Raw genomic sequence first — 20124 nt, 5'->3', positions numbered from 1 at the left:
ACTCCCTTCAGTTACATATGACTTCGAAAGAACTAAGAACCTCCCGATTTGTCCTTATTTGTGATGGCTGTTCCTTAGCTGTGTTCTCCTTCACAGGGCCCTCTCTCTCTCTCTCTCTCTCTCTCTCACTCTCACTCCCTCGCTCACTCTCTCTCTCCCTCGCTCACTCTCCCCCTCTCTCTTTTGTTGCTCAAATGTTATCAGCCCCTCACATCACAACCGAGCCTCCAAAAACTGCGCACCGACACACTCTGCTCTCATAGATCAGACTAACAGGATGGGGGAAAAAGCAACAACAACAACAACAAAAAATAAGGTACGAAAAAGACAGGTGACCAAATCTGAAAACCCATTTGTTGTCAATAAGAAATTGATAAAATACAGTTTGTCCATATGCATGGTAACATAAACACACTAATATACGTGTGAACACATACTGTTGGACGCAGGGCGGTCCAAATATGCTGCAGACTCGTGTATTTACATTCATAAAAATTCGTGGTTTGTGTCAGCAGCACATCGAAGGTCGCTGCCCTCCTGTCTACTGTTTATGAAACACACACACAAAAATTCAAAATTCAATTCTGGAACGTTTTCATTTTCTTTCGATGTGAGTTAGAGTCTCGCTCTCCGACAAAGTTAGTTCGTATGTATAGGTGAAAGACAGCGTTAACGAGAGACGGGGTGGGGCCACACAGCGCTCATTGAACCATGGGAAGGAAGAACCCAGAGGAGGAGAGGAGAGGCCGCCGACCTTCATCACGTGGCCCGGGCGCGGGGCATCGTCGGCGGCCAAGCTCTGCGGAGAAAACGGCGCCCCCTTCAAAGAAAACGAGCTGAAAACACGATATGGAGGGTGGAGGAAACGACCCACAGGCTGCACCGACTGACGTAGCACTGGAACGACTTCCTAAACACGGTAGCATTTAGTGTATCACAAGCAAGCACACAAAATGTAATAATCAGTACTAAATGTCGTAGGTGAAAGTACTTTTTGTTGTGTACCTGGGTGAATGACACATATTTACTTTAGAAAATCACTGTTTCTTTACAGAGTTTTGACCTTTGCAGAGTGTTTTACATGTCTCATCACAATTGTTATTGGTTTAACAAATATAATTATTACAATGTGACCTGCCGTGGCAAAGGGTGTCAAGACAGTGTAATTATATATTACTTGCTTTAGCTTTTCTAATATTTCAGTTTTATATAACTATTTTGATAACTACTCTTGTTAAATGTCAGACATTGGTTAAAGGGAACTAAGTCAAGTTAGGTAAACACTAGGCTGTCATGTTTGTCCCAGCAATAACCAATAAAACACAGTACTTCTCAACACTGAGCACAGAACGAAAACTAATATGTACGTTACGAATTAATTGGTTTCACAAATACTTTTATGATTGAGCAACAAATCTATTCCAAATCTTAAACATGTATAATGTTTGTCCGTCAAACAAAGATATTTATTTTACAGCTACATTTACAGTCAAACAATTAGTTGGTCTACCTGACTGTGCAGACACAAGACAGATAAAGGAACGTTTGGAGTTTCTTTTCGGGGGCTTAAAACGTTGTAGTGAGATCTAAACATCGCTAGATGGCAGCAGTGTCCACTCTGAACTCTGGCTCAGGAATATTTTATTCAAATGCAGTCATGCTTATCACATATTTCGCGTTGTTTTAACTGTAATAATTGAAGACAAACTATACAATGTGACCGAGAAGATAACAGAGATAACTCCTCTCTTTTCTGTATTTAATTATCTCTATATTATGACTACCTGGAATTTCAACATGTTTCACAGCAACTTGGAACATTTTAAACGCAATACCAGAGGTTCATTGTGGATTCTAAGATTTGAAAAAAATATTGTTTGTCATATAACGTATCAACCTAGACAATAATTAAAACATGTTTTAATCTTTTATATTAATCTACTGCCTATGTGTCTGGGAGATTCAAGGTAAAATATATATATTTTGTGCACAGCTAACATCAACCTTAAAGGTTTTAAGGGTCATTTTTCCTGAATCCCTGCTAATTTCTTGCCCTTGTCTCCACCCGATTAGCATGAGCGACTTCAACAGCAGTGTTTGTAACACAATGTAAGGAAGTGGACACAGAAAAGCATCGGTGAGTGAACTGAAAGCTTTGCTAAGCTCTGTACTTAAACCTATCTTGGCCCCATCCTGTGGGATTTGTGGTGGACTTTAGTAGAAAGTGTTGAGCTGATCCTGTGTTTTTCAGGAGCATGAGATCAAAATCCCTGAGGAGCTTCCTCTCATCTACGAGGCAAACATGAACATTAGAGCCACAGTCTGTTCTCTGCTTGTTTTTTTATGTTAACTGGAACTCTAAGTGTGCATCAAGTCAGTAATATATCAAATGTAACTGATGGTACCTTTATCTGTGACAAAAGTGGAGCTCAGTGCTTCAGACCTCACAGCGGCTCAAATGAAAAATTTCCACTGCAGATCTCTACTTATTTTGTAAACATTAGCTGTGTTGGTGTGTTCACACACAGTCTCTGAGCTGTATTGACCCTCTGCTAAATTGATTGCAGTTTGTTGTGTTAAACAACATGTCTTACACTGAATGGAAATTTTCTAACAGATGAAACTACTCAGTAACTCTCTGTTTTTTCCTTTGTGGAGCCCTTTAATTGTCATATTATCTTAGGTCTGAATGCACATTGTGTTACTTTATACAATATATACAACTTTTTAAAAAATGTTTAGACAAAGTTACAATTAAAATTATTAAACCCTGCAAACTTCAAATACAAGTTTTAATATTTTAGTTGACAAAAAAATCCCCATTTCATTATTCTGTAAAATAATGACCATGTTGCAGTCTCTTTTGCCTTAGCTAGTCTAGATGTTCTCCGACGCCACCTTTTTCTTTTTTTGCTAGTTCTGCACATCCACTCAACTGATCTGTCACCTCTCAAGGAGGGCCAGCCTCACTCATAGAGCTTTACATCATTACAACACAATCAGCCAACGCATAAATGATCAATCAACAGTTCAGGTGAGGTTTCCAGTTTTAGGTTCTTCAATCTTCTGCAGCTGTAATCATCTGCCTCAAGTGTGAATGTGTTGTGTATTCAGATGCTCTTCTGCATATTGAAACTGTAATACATGTAACTACAGTTGCACAAACCACTATAGGTACTTCCTCCTGACCTCTGGTATTTACAAGGTGTCCTTACTAAGAGCACTGCAGCTCAGTAAATACTTTTGCTTCAGGACTTGTAGCAGTCCAGCTCATCTGGCAAAAACAACAACACATTCAAAGCCACTTTAGTCACGTTTCCTATTCATTCTGAGGTTTGGTTGGAACTTCAGCAGTTCCAGCACAGTGTGTTGTCCATGACTGCATGCATGAAGTGCAACAGTAAGTTAGATAGGCCACTGTTCAGAGGTTAATATATAAATACACTTCTTTTTCTGTATGATTTTAACTGTATTATACCTGGTTAATAAGTTAACTAGGAGCAGTTACAGCGTGTTCATGAAAAGTTTCTAGTCTATTTCCCACCTGGTAGGATTTTAATTTATAAACTTTTCATGAGGTTTTAGTTCAGAGGACCTAAAATTAGTGATTAAGTCTCACCATAAACAATACGTTGACTACAGCACACACACACACACACACACTCGCTCCTCCTGGATCACTACACAAGACCTTTTTACAGTTTTACAGCACGTCCGCTCACTGTTCTTTTTAACTGCACTGTCATGGAATGTTAGCTGCCTACTCAGCACTCATTCTCATAATAATCAATTTAGATCCACTGCTGAGCAGTAATTGAGTAGGTTTTTTTCCCCCTCTCACAGAGTCAAGAGGTTTATCTGCCCACAGAGGAGCATCATCGGCAATATTCTACAGATGAATTCATTAGTTGCTTTGGTCGTTAGTTAACAAGGATTGCAAACTTCTAGTTAATTTGCAGTGTTGTGATGAATGAAGAGATATGAGATAATTATTCAATTACATTGGAGTCAAGCACTTTCTAACGTGGATTTCAAGTGGTTTGTGCCAAAACATTCACTATAGTTTATATGTTGTGGAAAGACAAAGGTCTTCTTGAGCATCTCTCTTTTTACAAGTAATGACAGAAGACAATCTCTCCTCAACTTTTCACTGTTGCACCAATAATCTCCAATAGCCAATTTCATTACACCCCTTTATCTCTTCTCAGGTCTTCCTCTTTTATTCCTGCTTTTCTCTTAACAATATATATATAAAAAAGGAAAGACTCACACTTTGAATTTCCCCATTGCAGGATGAATCACAGACTTCAAATTATTTATTTTAAGAAAAACAGCATTTTTGATATTTGTTGAAGAGTAAACATAAGATAATATGACATAATAAGTGAAACAAGTGAATTATGTTCGTTTGTTGTGTGGATGATGCATATAAAGCAACACACAGTGAAGTCCAGTTACGTCAACGCTCTGTAACAAACAGACAGATCAGCTGATAAAAATGTGTTTAATGAACCTGATTAAAAACAATTACACTTCACCTCAGAACCCAAACTGTCTGAACAGTATTTACCAACTGTTTTGTAAATTCATATTCCTAATTTTAATGGATTTCAATTATTTCTATTATTTACCATTTTTATGGTGTTATTTCTTTAAGTTACAAACAGACCATCAGCGAAGAAAATTAATGTATTAAGAAAGCAACTTTTTTTCACACTCTAATTCAATTGAATTAATATAAAATAGCAGTAACGACTTATCAGGTAAGTGTTGGCTCAATTGATTTTGGTTTTTATTTACCCTCCTTATCTGAAAGAAATGTAGCTGTTTTTCTGAATCTCAGTCCTTGCATTTATCATGCATTTATCATTTATTCCTCCGTATAGTCACACCAGCTCTTAATGGCCTCATAGCCATGAATATTAGATACACTTCCCTTCACCCCGCAGCATAAATGTGATGAACCAGCCTGATGTGGCTGAAACAATACAAACACAAGCCAGTGTGAGTATCAGGATCTCAGTCTCAAACAATAACATTTCAGACTGCGGTATTGACTTTACCATGATAATCCAGCCCAGGTTTCCCACAGGAGTAGCAAAAACACACCTTTTTTCCGAAAAAATAATTTTTAGCACACTAAGAGTGACTGCAGTGAGAGTATGTGTGAAACATCTGTCTGCGTGTCAGGATTTGTGTATTTAGAAGCATGTTTTGTTTAGTAGTATAGTGATTATGGGTATTCTCCCGAGTGACATTAGCCTCGGTACAAGCATAGTAACAGAGATGATGGGTTACAAACCATTACGTCTGGGAGAGAGAGAAAGAAAGAGAGGGAGAGAGGGAGGCGAATGAGGTGAGCTAGGGGAAGGAGGGTGTGACAAGAGAGCAGCAAAGATCAGAGGGACTCGTGCTCTTCACATACTTCTACATCAGGACCCCTCGCTCACTTATCTCGTTTTTGACTTTACTGACTGACTGTCTTCAATTCTGTCCTGTTATAGTCTGAATGTGTTGGACCGTATTCCCTCTTTTTTCTCTGCTGCACTGGAGGATGCTCTGACCAAGGGGGAAGAAGTTTTCTTTTAGAGACATGTGTGAGGAGGTCGGGGTTTCCCTTCACAGTGCTGAAGCGTTTATGTCCGTGTGCACACGTCTGGAGGACAACAGATTCTAACGGAGCTGCGGTGGGTGTCACTGGAACACAGGAGACATGGCGGGGGACCTTGTGGTTGGAATGCTCTACAACTTATTGTTGCCAATGCTGCTGTTGGCTGGTGAGTTGACAGCTGCTCATTTTATTCTTGCAGTTACATTTATGGTGTCTGTGAGGACAGTGGTTAAAATTCGGATCTTTTTATTATGGTTTAGATTGATTTTTTTTTACAGCTTTGTTCATTCCATTGCAGAAGTTTGTTTATCTATCTGTAGTTGTCGGCACAATATTTATATGATATTTTATATAATATTATAAAATATATTATATGATGGTTTTGTGCCCTGCATTCTTGTAAATCAAGAAAAATGAGTCAAAGTATAAAAAAAAGAAAAACAGTCCAATTAACAGAATATAAGGTTAAACTTTGCGAGTGTCAACACTGGACTTTCTGAAATGATAAAAATTATCTTCAGGGTTTAAGTTATCGTGATCTCTGTGTTTAGAGCATGTTGTTAAATACAGGCCTTTACAAAGGTTTGTTTTACTGCCATAAAACGTCAATCTGAACATAGAATGCAAGATAACTGTTCAAAAATGTTGATGATGTGAAAAAATAGTAGGGCAGAATAAATGCTTTTAGATTTTTTTATATCAGTGGTTCCTTAATTCACGACCTTAATTCTGGACTTTAGAGATTAGTCGTACTGATGAATCCTCTCACTTTACACTTTTTAGGTAGACACAGTTCATAATGTATGACTAAAAACTGGTGATGTTTACATGTAAAATGATAAATAGTTTCTGTAATACGAGACTATTAATAAACATTGCTCACATTGTCTATGCAAATCTTATTCTGAATTATAGTCTCTAGGAATCAGCACTAATGAGTAGTATAAAAGGGACTTTAAATAATAAATGCTACGTTTTTTCGAAATAAGAAGGTAGTGTAAAATTTAACAACGCTTTTGGTTTCCACTTCCCCATCTAGTTAGTTTAGAGGGAATATAGGAGTATGATCCTTCTGTAAATATTTATCTGAATAAGAATGCTTTTCTGTTGCTGCATAAATAATGTTGACTCTTATTTGAAGTACCAGTTCAAACAAGATTACTGCTAACTGCCTGGAAATGCTAAACCAGAAGAACCGTTGAACATGTTGTTAAAGAAGAATTTTTTTTAACAGGGACCTAATCATAATTGGCATAAATAACTTTTATTTAGCATAGTTTTTAAATAAAACAACAGTGTAACTGTGAAGTGTTGTCTTCATCCTCTGCCTCTCAGCTTCAGTGTTCCGCTACAATGGTCTGTCAGTCGTGTATTTCACGTTCCTGCTCGTCCTACCTCTGATGCCAAACCCCAGCCTTGTCTCCATGAAAGGTGAGTTAATTTAATTGAACCTTCAAACTTCTAAAACGTGAACTATGTTATAGTAGATAACATATTTCCAAAAAGGGAAAATTGTTTCGGTTATAGTAATAAAAACACCTATAAATGATAAAAATAATTTTCTCTTTTATATCTCTTAACTGCAGAAAAGGAAATCATTTTGACCTTAACATTTTTAATATATTTTATAGTAAGTATTTCAGTGACATTCAGTGTGTAAATCAAAATGTTTAGCATCTGGATCTGTTTTACAAGTCTATAAAATGTGATTAATATCAAATAATGTTTTGGCTAAAGTAAAATGACATGTAATTCTTTACAAACATCATCTTTTTGTTCATTTGACTGTGTTTGCACTTTTTTCTTTATACTTCAACAACATAAACTGTCCAATTAATACTTAATATTTGTTAAAGTAAATAAGAAACTTTAAAATGTTGAAAAAGTTTAACATTAAATAATAAAAAAATAGACTGCTGATACAGCAGCACAGATTTAAATAGAGTGTGTTTGTCTGCTGGGTGTACGTATGTATTGATCACTGCATTCGGACGAATTAAAGCATATTCATCCCTCCCTCGGAGTACTTTGTAAAGGGGATGTGGTTGGAACGGTCAAATCAATTATAGATAGCCTGGTAATTACAGTTAGGAATTAAGAGATGTGATGTCAGCGTTCTGACGGCATTTTCCTGTCTTTCCTTCTCTTCTCATCACTCCATCTGAAACTGTTTGCATTTTCTGCCCGTCTTTGAAATGTTCACATAAGCCACTGTTATATTAATCTCACTTACATGAGCTCATTATCCTTGGGCTAAGTGGTCAAGAGTGTGTGTACATCCTGTGTGTATATATGTGTGTGTGTGGTCTATTGTTCCGTGGGTATTTGTGACTTCACCAATGTGTGTGGTTGTGCACGTATGTGTGTGTACGTGGAGATGTAAACGTTTTTTTACAGAAGCAGAACGGTTTAAGTGAAATAAAGCTTTTAGTAAAAAAAATGCTAAACATCAATAGCACATTAGCCGAGTCAGCTAATGTTAAGCTTTTTTATCCATATCCCTTTTAGTTCCAGGATGTGATGTGAACTGTGATTAAGTTACAAACTCAATATGCCTAAATATATGTCAAACTTAACATGTGTCTCACTCTTTTCTGTTGTGTTTAGATAAAACAGGGAAGTTCCTGCGAATAATCATTTACACCTGTGTGATATTCTTGGCCTTACAATGCTTCATGCAGATTCCCTTCTCCTACATTCCCGCACAAGGTAAATGCTCACTTGTCATAATTAGAATAGAACATAAAATGAAACACACAATTTAAAAAAAGTGAATTAACCACAAAACAAATGGCTTAAAGAGTTTGTCTTTTCTCAACAGTCAGTGGACCTTTGGATGGGATCCTCTACCATGTGGGCATTGTAAGGTAACAGTTCACATATTTCATGTACAGTTACTTAAAGATAAAGTTCACGAAACTCCGACAGATTTGTCCAAACAACTTGTTTATCACCCAGTTGCCTCATCTCCTTAACTCACTTGACAATTGTCGTTCTACTCAATTTCTTCATTGATTTTGTAAAATTGGCAAATCTTGTTTTGTTTAAGTTTAATTGGTTGATCAATCAACGTTCATGGCTACAGAGTACGCCGTATAAGCATATGAAGAACAACATTTAATTAGTTCTCGATATTCCACCTAAAGGACAGAGTTATATAAGAGTTGTTTACACCACTCCACTTTGAATGGTTGTTGTTAATGTAGCAAACACAACATAAATAGTAAGAACCTTCCCACCTATCCCTGTCTACATTAATCAATCCTCCTTAGTAATCCTTGCTTTTCATTCCAACACAGTAATAATACTTATTGTCTGTATTTTCAGGTTCAGTTCAGTGGATCCAGGGAACACTGTACGTCTCCTTGCTCCAGACTTGGGCCTCCTGTTCTCTTCTACATTTATCCTGAGACTTTGCACAAAACTACTGCGTCCTGTTCCCCAAGTCAGTCTCCATGAAAATGGAATACCCCCCACTGAACCCGAGGTGATTAAAAGCGACCTCATTAAATATTTTCAGGTTATGAAATGTGTTTTGTTTAAAAAAAAAAAAAATTAAAACAATTATACGGAACTTGCAGGAAGTGGAGACTTCTGACGTGGAGTCAGAGTCGGAGGAAGGAAGTGACACAGAGGGCTCCTCCTTTGACAGCTCGGAGGAGACTACTGTGCCAGTTCAAGCAACTCCACCTCAGTTTGTTCAGAAGCTCATAGTGTTTGCAGCTGGACTGCGGCTGCTGCTGTCAGCAATAATGAACACAGCAGGGAAAGTGGTGGTGACTTTACTGCTGGGTCTGGCAGGTACAGTATGTCCGAGGAGAAACAGCATCCTTCAAACCTGACACTTTGTCCTTTATACCAAATTAAAAGCAAACAGATACAAGTGTGCTCAACATTCCAGTATTAACTGAAAAATATGATGGTGATGGCTGATTAGTGTGGCAGACCCCACCCCATTATAGCAGGTGGTCCTGTTCCTGTGGTCAACTTTGAAAGAATGTCCCCAGAATAAACAAATTTACTTAACTGTTGATCTCAAACACAGAAGCCTATAAACCACGTAGATAAAGAGAGCTCGAGACTCACTGGAATACACTACGATGTAGAACACCAAAACTAGTAGACATTGTGTGTTCAAAAAGTCACGCAGTAAAACCAACAGAAAGAGATCTGTTTTGACTTTTGTTCTTGACAATTCCTCCTCAATAATTCTTTATAGTTGACATGAATTTTGCCCAGTTAGTCAGAACTTTGGTTGACTGCGGTGTTTTACTGTTTTAGTTTTACTTAGTACAAAATATATATCATTTTTGGAGGAGAGTAGTATCATGTGATGGGGTAATTGTGTGTGTCTGCAGGTATTATCCTGCCCTCACTCACCTCAGGTGTGTACTTTGGGATATTTCTGGGACTGGTATGGTGGTGGGTGTTTGGCCGTTCTCTCAGCCTGCTCCTCTTCAGTTCCCTCTGTGTGATGATGGCCATCTTCAGCGCAGGACATCTGATGGCTTTGTACCTCTACCAGCTGCCTTTATCTCAACAGATTGTACCACCGGACGATGTCTATGCAAGGTAACACCGATATAGATAAAGTCAAGTAAAGCTGCACACACACACGGTGCTTTACAAATAAATATCAAAACAAGTCCGTGTTGACATTGATGTTAACAATCTCACAAAAAGACAAAAGCTTTTAGAAGATTCCATTATAAGTTTTGCATTCACTATAGAGTAAGGTGAGTCATCTCTAAAACATGTGCTGTAAAATACCCTTACGCTGCAATGTTTGCCAAGAGTCACTCAGTTAACAGTCATTTCAGTTCAGCATTTATCATATTATCCCATGTATGAGGCAGATTGAAAAGAATATACTGGAGTTCCAAAGAGTTAGAAAACACTACTTTTTCACCATCTCTCCTTGTCTTTATTCAACCCACAGGTTATTTGGTATGACGGGTGTCATCAGAACCAACAGTTCAGACCCCCACAGTCTCGGTCTGCACCCACATGTCAGCTGGCCTGACTTCATCAATCCGTTTGTCCTGCTGTTGCTCTACTACACACTGGTGGCTCTGCTGCACAAATGGGTTCACATGACAGAAATGGTTTGCTTAATTTAAGTTGTCTGAGTGTGTGTGTGTGTGTGTGTGTAACGACAACTGTTGGTGCAACTCGTGCAATCAAACACCTACTGGTGGCACGATGTTAGTGTACCAAAGGTCTACAACCTCTGCACCAACTGGGCTGCAATCAATGTGTCTCTTATGTCTCTTAAGTGCTTGGGGCGGGGGGGTGCAGAATTTCAAACTCAAAGGCTAATGTCCAGTGTACCTTAATTATGCTGATGTTAAGTACCACTGCTCTTAATGCTACAGCTAATGTAGAGATGTATTTTGTGTAAATGCTGTTCTTTGAACTCAACAACATTACATCATATGTACATGGTTTAACTTACATGACAGGGTTTTCACAGACACTCTGTTCCTCAGGATAATGTTGACGAAGAAGATGAAGAATGTGAGAGTCCACTAGAAAGTCCAGATGCTCCTCCCAGCTTCTCCAGGGTCATCTACATTTCAGGAGATAAACAGGAGGTGATTTGAATTTATAAATATTTGTTGCGTCAGTGTCAATAGATTCCAAACAAGCCATCAGCTAAACAATAATAAAAAAATATACACATGTCTAGTGCTGTGACATTTCTAGTCATATTGGGGTTGTTTAACGTTCAACTACACTATTTTTTCAGCTTTTGAGCAGCACAGATGAAGAAACATATCTGCCTGATGAGGTAAGTAGTCTTTAAAAGCTAAATAGCTGTAATACCATTAAAAAAAAAAAACGTTTTTCTTGTCATAATTAAATGCACTTTTACTCTGTTTTCTCAGCCAATGATTTTAATGACCAGCAGTTCCTGGCAGGATCTCCATATGAATGACCTGGGATCTCTTTTAGGAGGAGCTGGTTACACAAACTGTTCTGCTCCACCACAGTATGAAGACAAAGACTCTCCATCGAACAGTATAAGTAATTAAGTAAATCTATTCTAATCTATAAACCATCACTTTTGTTACCGTCGTAGACTGATTTACTATTACAAGTCACTGAGTATTAACAATAATATGTTTTACCTGTGGTCCGTGTAGAGACAGAGAGTCCGGAAGATGCCGATAGGAAAGGGGAACTTGAACGTGAGAAGACTGAGGAGGACGAGGAAGTCGCAGAGAGTCCAGCAGTGTCCTCACCTCCTCCATCAGGACCAGGTGGTTTGGTCGTTTTTGGACAGCTGGTACAAAAGCACAGCTATGTCAGTGCTCTGATCATCATGATGGTAATTTACCCAAATTCATCCATATGTATATTTCATCCGCTTTCACGTTTAAATCTTTGTTGAAGACAGGCTACTGCATATATGAAATACATGTAAACAAACCACAGCAGTACAGCACCACAGTACACTACCAAAGTTTATAATTTGACACTTAAACCACAACATGTTTAATTTAAGAACTATAATCCACCTGGTATAATCTCAGAATTGTGTTCCGTAAGAAAAGAAAGTGTCGAGAGTCGAGAAGTTTATTACATTCAAAGAGTTTACTTCTGGAGCTCGATCTTGTAAAACCATTCCAACTCCATTAGTGGGTTGTTAGTTTGGCTGTCAGACTTTTAATTACATGACTGCCACCTACTGGGACTATTTCTCTACTCATTAGAAAATAATTAAATTAGAGATATAATTAATATTTACCGCTGTAAATAATGAACCTACATTGAACATGCATCGAAGACACTGTTAAATATATCTGTTACGTTTCTTTTACACGTTAACAGTGTGTTTCATCGACGTCCGTAGATACTGTACCGTACTAAGTCGTCGTTACATTTTAAATTAACGGTCGCCGGTGAGCTTTTTATTTTTTAGCGTCTCTCGTTCATTACAGTAGCAACAATAAACTTCTTGACCCACACAAGAAGAAAAATAACCGGTTCAACCGAAATTTTACTTTTACTATTATAAAAAGAATAAACTATGCGACCCTTGAGAGCGTCCATTAGCTGTTGACTATATGAAAAACGAAGAGTTATTTACGTAATCACAGAAAGCTGAACAAATACTAAGCCATTTAGCTAATTCTACAGACTTAACTTGTAATTTGTAAATATAAATGCCCAGGTGTGGAGTATCACCTACAACAACTGGCTAACGTTCGCCCTGCTGGTTTGGTCCTGCATTATTTGGATGATGAGAGACCGACGGCGCTACGCCATGATGTCTGCTCCGTTCCTGGCCATCTATGGCACCGTCCTGCTGGTGCTGGGCTTCCTGAGCGGGCTGCGCCTGAGCCGGTCTGAGCTGTACCCGGGTCTCCCCCCTGCTGTGATCGTGGACTTCGACCTGAACGGTTACCACCCTGCACCCTGCGTTCACCTGGGAGCCAAGGTCAACTATCCATTAGTTATTAACGTATTTATTAATAGCTTACTATTCTGAAGAACCCAGTCGCTGCCCAGACACAGCACTGACTCCTACATCGTCAAACTCCATAGACTGTGCTTTGTGTTATTTGCAAAAATCAACATTAAATTCTATTGAAAAAGCCCTGAAGTTTGTAGCAGTGTTAATATCCGGTAAAACACAGATTTATATTCTGAAGATATTCATTCCAAAGGAGTTATTTTGCTCCCGTGTAGTTCACTCACTCCTTTTGGGCCTTCACTGTTAGAGTAATGGCTTTATCAATATCCATTGATATTGGCCTCATCAAGACTGTGAAGGTTTATAGATTCACTACATTAAACTGCCACTGGCATCTTACACAATACTGCAGTGTTAAATTCTGATGGAACGTAATAAAACAATGAAATCCTTTTAGCTGCCTGAGCACCACTGTCTCAGATCTGCTCATGATGTCGGCCCATTTGAAAATGTGGCTGTGAAAAGTCACAACCGTGTTTGAAGGAACTGCTCTGTTCTGATCCTATAAACCCATCATTAAAAGCTTCATTTTCACTGTATTAAACAAAAGTTCCACCTACAGCAGCTTTTCAAAATAGTCATCATTCAGAGAACTAACTAAACATTCAGCTTGATTGGAATGAACAAATGACTACATTGAATCTGCAAACTGTATGTTTTTTGTACTTATAATAAAGTGTGTGCTGCAGGTTTTCTACAGCTTCAGCTTTTGGCTGATGTTTCGGCAGCAGCTGGTGGAGAGGAAGGAGGAGCAGAGCTTAAAGGACGAGTCTCTGGATGAAGTCAAAGTCATGTCATGTAACTAATGTGCTGTTTGTTGGTCTGGGTTAAGGTTCATGTGTTAGAGACCAGATTTCATTTAAAAGTGAAAGTATGAACATGTATTAGCACACGATACTAACATGACCCCTCCCCTCTCTGCTCTTCTATCCGTATTTCTGACTGACTTGATCAAGTGGAGGAAAATCAACCATCACCTCTGTTAACGATGCTGATCTCAGGAGTGAAGGGGACGTTGGTGAAATACTGGATACTCTTCTGCTGCTCCATGTTCTTTGTGGTCAGCTTCTCTGGAAAGGTACTTATTGACAGGGTGACAAAAAGGGTTTGTGATCTTGAGTTTTTTTGCAGGTATTTCCACAGAAGGGAGTTGAAAAGCTGGATTAAAAATATATATATTTTATAGAGGTTAATATGAATGTACAGGAATTTATAAAATAGCTAAATTGAGCTAAACATGTAAAATATATATATACAGTATGTGTTTATATAATATATATTCTTCATAATATTTTTATTATTTTATATATATTTATATCAATATATTGTACATTTGAATGAAGAAAAACAACACGCAATCATATTTTGTACATATGATATTTGCTACATTTTTAAATCTTTAACTTTTTTTTACTTAGGTGGTCGTCTACAAGATCCTCTACATTGTTCTCTTCTTATTCTGTGTCGTCCTCTATCATGTGAGTAATGTTTATGTCAGGGTTAAAACAAATAATAAAGTCAATAAAACAATAATCAAGTAAAAAACAAGTTAATGTTCAGTAGCATTTTGAAGCAGTTTCAAAGTCACGTTCACTTAACGCTGTGATGTGTTATCTCCTAAATTATCACCTGTCACTCATTTAACACTAATATGTGTGCAATAGGTCTAGAATGGCTGTAGAGTTTCAATAACTGTGTTATCTCTCACAGAAACACACTCTATCCTGTAGCCATCAATACTATTTAACAGTTAAAACTATTGATTATGACTGAAACAGCCGTTTTCCGTTCAGCCGTCTTCCTGGTGTTTCTTCTTCATCTTGAGTTTCTGCTGATGTTAAAGAAACAGCAGGCACTTACAGGAAGGACTAATGGCTGCAGAGGTGATGAAAGACAATGAAGCATGTCTGTTCAGACAGCACACTGCTGCACACTGCTGCACACTGCTGATTAACATGCTGCAGTGTGCAATCGTGAATTAGAATGAAGGTAGACAGAGGAGTGCACAAGTCTGAGTTCACATTTAAATCTAATAGAACAAGAAAGCTTTTAGGAAAATTGAATTTTTCAAGCATGGTAGTTAGCAGGTTTTTTACCTGTTTGCCTCATACACTAATTCTAGTTTGAAATATAATTTTGAAATTGAAAACATTTTCTAAGTAAAGCATCTTTTTACAGATCCGTTATGACGTTTGGCGTCGTGTCCTGAAGACGTTCTGGGCAGTGGTGGTTGGTTACTCCATGGTGGTGCTGATAGTGATCTACATGTACCAGTTCAGGAGTGTGTCTGGACTGTTCAGGCAGATCATGGGCATGTCAGAGGAAGGGTCAGTCTCTGTGTGTTATTTATTTTAGAACGTTGTTTTTGTCAGTTTTTCAAAAATGAATGAGTGATTTTTGTTCTCCAGTCTTCGTGACATCGGTCTGGAGCGATACGACACGGTGGAGTTGTTTGCACGTATCCTCCTTCCTGCTGCGTTTCTATTAGCTTGTATTCTCCAGCTGCATTACTTTAACGCAGACTTCCTGACTCTCACCGACCTGGAAAATGTACCTGTCAGACAAACCACAAGGTGAGACGACAAAAACCAACATTTCAGAAAGGAAAAATATAGATAAGGTCACTCATGTCATGAAATTTAAATGAAATAATGACTTTTGATGTACTACGAAACTCTGTTTTCCCTACCCAGAGCAGAAGAACTCCAAAATTCAGTCAATATGATATCTGACATGTAAGTGCTGCATTTGAATTACTATGAATGCCCATCCAAATACTGCACAATTTGTTTTAATATTTTACATCTGCCTTTATTTTGTTTTTCAGCATCAAAGAAAACATTGAAAAGCTTCAGAAAAAGTATTTTTCTTACATTGTACACCCTTTGAATATAACTCTTTCTAAGCTTCTTTTCTGAAGAAAAGCTAATAATCACATAACAACCTTCTCTGTGATCCTTAGACTAGTGAAGGACCAAATAGGAAGTGTAAAAAGCCAAGAGACTCTGGACAGCATTGAACTGCAGAGCTCCTTTGACGGAGAAGTTGAAGAGCAAGAGACAAGACAGGAAGGTAACAGCAGCCCAGAACCAAATCTGTTGTTCCTTCTGATGTTTCCTACTTTTTCCCTTATTTTTTCTTATCAATCTTCACTTTTCTTTCCATTCCAGGATCTGTGACCAATGATCAAGAGAACAAGTGGATCATAATTGTGGACCGTGCCAGTTTGCTGATCATTCAGGCTCTGTCTGGAATCCACAGGCTCCAGGAACTGTGCTGGAGACTGTTGGAACTTCACAGCCTGAAAATAGTTTCTTCTGGTATTATCTGGGTGTCAGTGCAAGAGGTGATATGTTTAATGTGTGCATGTAAAGTGTGTCTGTATGAAAACTTGATGTCAGAGAAAAACTTTATTGATTAGAAATGTAAGGTTTACGGCTAACGGCGATGTAAGAGCTTTTTTTAAAGAGCAAGAGAAAATATAGTTCCGTGTAAGAAATGGAAAAGAGATTCAGATGCAGTGGTGGTCTGGTGGATAAAGAAGGAGATTTTAGTCTCGAAGGTCACACGTTTGAATCCATCTGCCACCAGATGTCACTGAGGTGCACTGAGCATGGCATGGTCCCCACACACTGCCCCCTGTTCACTATGGTGATGGGTCATAATCAAAGGACAGTGTGTGTGGCTGTTTCTGCTCACGTTCACACTCTCACACAGACACACTTTGACCAAACAACTGCACAGATCAATTCAGATCTTTGCTCTAGTGACCAGAAAGAAAACAAAAAGCACAGAACAGTATTGCAGCACATTGACCAGTGAGTGTAATATTGATAACACTCAGACAGAGGAGGTAAACAGTCTGGCCCCAGGCAGGAATCATCTCCTGTGGCGCTCTGCAGTGAACCTTGGTGGAATCAGTCTGAAGATGCTGTGTCTGAACATCACCGCATGGATTGAATGTACACCTGAACAGATTTCAGTTCCCCTCTCTGACAACACTGCCAGAGAGTCTGATTCAAACATATGTTTATTATTATTTAATGTATTTACTTTTTTTAAATTTTCACTCGCCCAGGTTTCTCTCATGAACTTGCTGTTCTTGGTCCTGTGGGTGTTTGCACTGCCGTTTCCACGATTGAGGCCGATGGCCAGCAACATCTCTGCTGTGTGGGCCTGCGTCATGGTGGTGTGCAAGATGTTTTATCAGCTCAAAGTCATCAAACCCCTCGATTACTCCTCCAACTGCACTGCTGTGAGTGAGCATACCTCACTCCCATACAGTAGACACACTGTGGGACTTGTTACACAGTCGTCCTGTATTCATAGATACGAAAGTCGATAAAACTGACAGATCATTTCATTCCGTCTCTCAGGGCCTGGCTCCGTCCAACAGCTCAGACCTAAATGAAGAAGTGGAGCTGAGGGCCAACATGGTGGAGCTGCTCAGGAGGTCTATGCTCTACATTGAACCTGTTGATCCAGTCTACTGGTGTGGAGCGCTGCGCAAGTGCGAGGGCGGGATCCTTCCCTGTCTTAGGGTACGTCTCCATTTTTAGTCAAACGCTCAGTATGTGACTCAGTATTATTCAAATTCCTCATTTTTATTTGAGATGAGTGCAGATTTTTTGTTGTGTTGCAGAACCACCTGATCGTGTTGGCACTGCTGGCATTTGAGGCAACAGTTCATCGCCACCAACTTTACTTCCGTCTCCACAACAACCTCAAGGCTCCTCCTTTTAGCATCATCTTCCAGGGGATAACTCGGCAACACTTGGACCATGGTGTCTTGCCGTGCATCAAATATTTAATAAACTTTTGCTTCTACAAATTTGGACTGGAGGTAATCTTACAGTGTAACTATCTGAGCCAAAAAAAGTGGCATTTTTTTCCAAAGATATATTAGCCACATTTGTTATTTTACACTAGGGTCCAGATTTATTTGTGGTGCAGCATACTTATCTCTATGTTTCTCTCTTCAGATCAGTTTAATTGTGGCAGTCAATGTGATAGGTCAGAGGATGGACTTCTATGCTCTGCTCCATTCCTGTGCCTTATTGGTTGTCATCTTGCGGAGACGCAGGAAAGCTATCGGGGAGGTGTGGCCTAAATACTGCTGCTTTACAGCAGGACTCATGGTTTTCCAGTACCTGCTCTGCATTGGCATCCCCCCTGCATTCTGTGTTGGTATGGAAATTGAAGTAATATTGATAGTTTCTTAAATGGCCAGTGTTTTTTTCACGTATTGCTATGGTAAAGATTATATATAAAAGAGGGATTGTTAAAGGATTTTAACCAAAGAACTCTCAGTTCAAGTTTAAATGAAGTTGCCTTTCAGTTAGTTTTGCTGTGGACTGACTTTTTTTTCTACTGGTGTAAAATAAGACTACATAACTACATAATACAACTACTGCACACGTAATGCTGTAATATACTGTTATAATTCTTATGAACTGCAGATATTTCTGTTTACTTCTCAGATTATCCTTGGAGAACTGCAGGTCAACCGTTGACGTCAAATGTCATCAAGTGGTTTTACCTTCCTGACTTTGCCATGAGACCAAATCCTTCATTCATCTTATGTGAGATCGCCTCTACCTGTTTTCTCATCGCCTACATTTTTGTCATCCCTCACAGTATGTGATTGGTCACTTGGGCCTGTTTCTCCATTTTCCTCTGCAGATGACCACCTCCTGTTGCTCTGCTCGTCTTTGCAGTGGCAGGTTTTCGAGGAGGAAAACCGTGCAGCTGTGAGACTCCTGGCTGGGGACAACGTAGAGATCAGCCGCAGTCTGGACCCTTGTTCCTTCAACCAGTTCATACCTGTCAATAACTTCCTTCACTGCAGGTCAGCTCGGTTGTCTTATACCTCATTTTTTTACTTTTTAATTGTTATCAACACCTTAAGAAGTCATCAAGAAGGGATGTCTCAGTGTTTACATTAAGTAACAACAAGAAAAGGCTTGAAACTAAATACAAAGCACCTAGTTATGAACGTCACCCGTTTACTTGCGCCGTTAAACTGCAGGTTGAGAACTGAGAGTCCACCAAACTAAGAGTCTGTGGTCATTTTAGGTGCATTAAAGGATGGAATTAGATCGTTAATTTATGTCTGTTGTAAAACCCATGAAAGCTGTTCTGGTAAAGTGAAAGTGCTGGATAAGCACTAAAAGACATCTTTCATTTCCAAGATAGATTGGTCCCATTGTTTATGGATTTTATTAAACTTTCTGCTGCAGCCTATCTTTGTTGTCGACAGTAATTTTACAACTTATGGTAAAACTAAGGCCAGAAATAAAGCATTTGTTTTCCCTTTGTCTTTTGAATTCAAGTTTTACTACATATGAATTAGATTTACTCCAAATAGTACAATAATTAAAACATGGTAAATCATAAGAAGTTTCAAAGCACGTTAACCTTCAACAAATACAGACTGGTAACTAACTAATAAAATGTCAACATAAAAAACCCTGTCATCGTCATGTCTCCTTCTCAGGTGTTACCTGGACATGGTGAAGGTGTTTGTGTTCAGTTATTTCTTCTGGCTGGTGCTCTGCCTCATTTTCATCACCGGCACCACTCGGATCAACATCTTCTGTCTTGGATACCTGGTGGCCTGTTTCTACTTCATGTTGTTTGGAGGCAGTGTGCTGATGCAGCCGGTCAAATACATCCTGCGTCTGTGGGACTGGCTCATTGGCTACACCTGCTTTGTGATCGCTATGAAAAACCTACTGTCTGTAAGTAGTTTGTTTTTTTCTCCCTTTCGTTCTTTTACTGTTAATTCTAACTTCCCTGCTGTGTTTGTGACCAGCTGGGTTCGTGTGCCTTCCTGGACAGTCTGTTGAAGAACGGCTGCTGGTTGATTCAGGCCTTCAGCATGTTCTGCACCATCAAAGGCTACGACGTCCGTAAGTAATGAGCACAGATGCCATCAGACATCCAGAGACAGAATGCCCACGTTTGTTTTTGTATTGTGTCGGTTCCACACATGAGCAGAGAAGGAGATAACGTCTGTACAGAGACGTTTGAA

At 38.9% G+C, this 20124-nt stretch overlaps 3 protein-coding genes across 5 annotated transcripts in view; 2 read left to right on the top strand and 1 right to left on the bottom strand.

Annotated features, from left to right (window-relative positions):
• gnas (GNAS complex locus) overlaps positions 1–10126 on the bottom strand; it is a 28094-nt gene extending 17968 nt beyond the window's left edge. The window contains exon 1 of the mRNA XM_017035767.2: positions 9992–10126. The gene's annotated coding sequence lies outside the window, so the exon portion shown is untranslated. The remainder of the gene's footprint in view (positions 1–9991) is intronic.
• Positions 1–20124, top strand: part of LOC103384526 (ER membrane protein complex subunit 3-like) — a 629629-nt gene that overhangs the window by 144205 nt on the left and 465300 nt on the right. The window lies entirely within an intron of this gene.
• Positions 4475–20124, top strand: part of LOC103384507 (piezo-type mechanosensitive ion channel component 2) — a 25600-nt gene continuing 9950 nt past the window's right edge. The window contains exons 1-30 of the mRNA XM_025059673.1: positions 4475–5777; positions 6947–7042; positions 8219–8320; positions 8433–8478; positions 8939–9098; positions 9193–9412; positions 9970–10183; positions 10551–10716; positions 11101–11205; positions 11361–11402; positions 11500–11638; positions 11758–11942; positions 12789–13055; positions 13781–13889; positions 14048–14169; positions 14510–14569; positions 15270–15418; positions 15500–15664; positions 15785–15826; positions 15919–15951; positions 16054–16163; positions 16262–16437; positions 17170–17346; positions 17468–17632; positions 17734–17934; positions 18074–18278; positions 18572–18673; positions 18774–18939; positions 19588–19831; positions 19906–20002. Of these exons, the coding sequence (XP_024915441.1) occupies positions 5714–5777; positions 6947–7042; positions 8219–8320; positions 8433–8478; positions 8939–9098; positions 9193–9412; positions 9970–10183; positions 10551–10716; positions 11101–11205; positions 11361–11402; positions 11500–11638; positions 11758–11942; positions 12789–13055; positions 13781–13889; positions 14048–14169; positions 14510–14569; positions 15270–15418; positions 15500–15664; positions 15785–15826; positions 15919–15951; positions 16054–16163; positions 16262–16437; positions 17170–17346; positions 17468–17632; positions 17734–17934; positions 18074–18278; positions 18572–18673; positions 18774–18939; positions 19588–19831; positions 19906–20002 (4129 nt within the window). The 5' untranslated portion in view covers positions 4475–5713. The remainder of the gene's footprint in view (positions 5778–6946; positions 7043–8218; positions 8321–8432; positions 8479–8938; positions 9099–9192; positions 9413–9969; positions 10184–10550; positions 10717–11100; positions 11206–11360; positions 11403–11499; positions 11639–11757; positions 11943–12788; positions 13056–13780; positions 13890–14047; positions 14170–14509; positions 14570–15269; positions 15419–15499; positions 15665–15784; positions 15827–15918; positions 15952–16053; positions 16164–16261; positions 16438–17169; positions 17347–17467; positions 17633–17733; positions 17935–18073; positions 18279–18571; positions 18674–18773; positions 18940–19587; positions 19832–19905; positions 20003–20124) is intronic.

This window comes from Cynoglossus semilaevis, chromosome 10 (genome assembly GCF_000523025.1).
Source record: "Cynoglossus semilaevis isolate Cse_v1.0 chromosome 10, Cse_v1.0, whole genome shotgun sequence".
Lineage (NCBI taxonomy): Eukaryota > Metazoa > Chordata > Actinopteri > Pleuronectiformes > Cynoglossidae > Cynoglossus > Cynoglossus semilaevis.
This window is presented reverse-complemented; position numbering and strand designations above follow the sequence as displayed.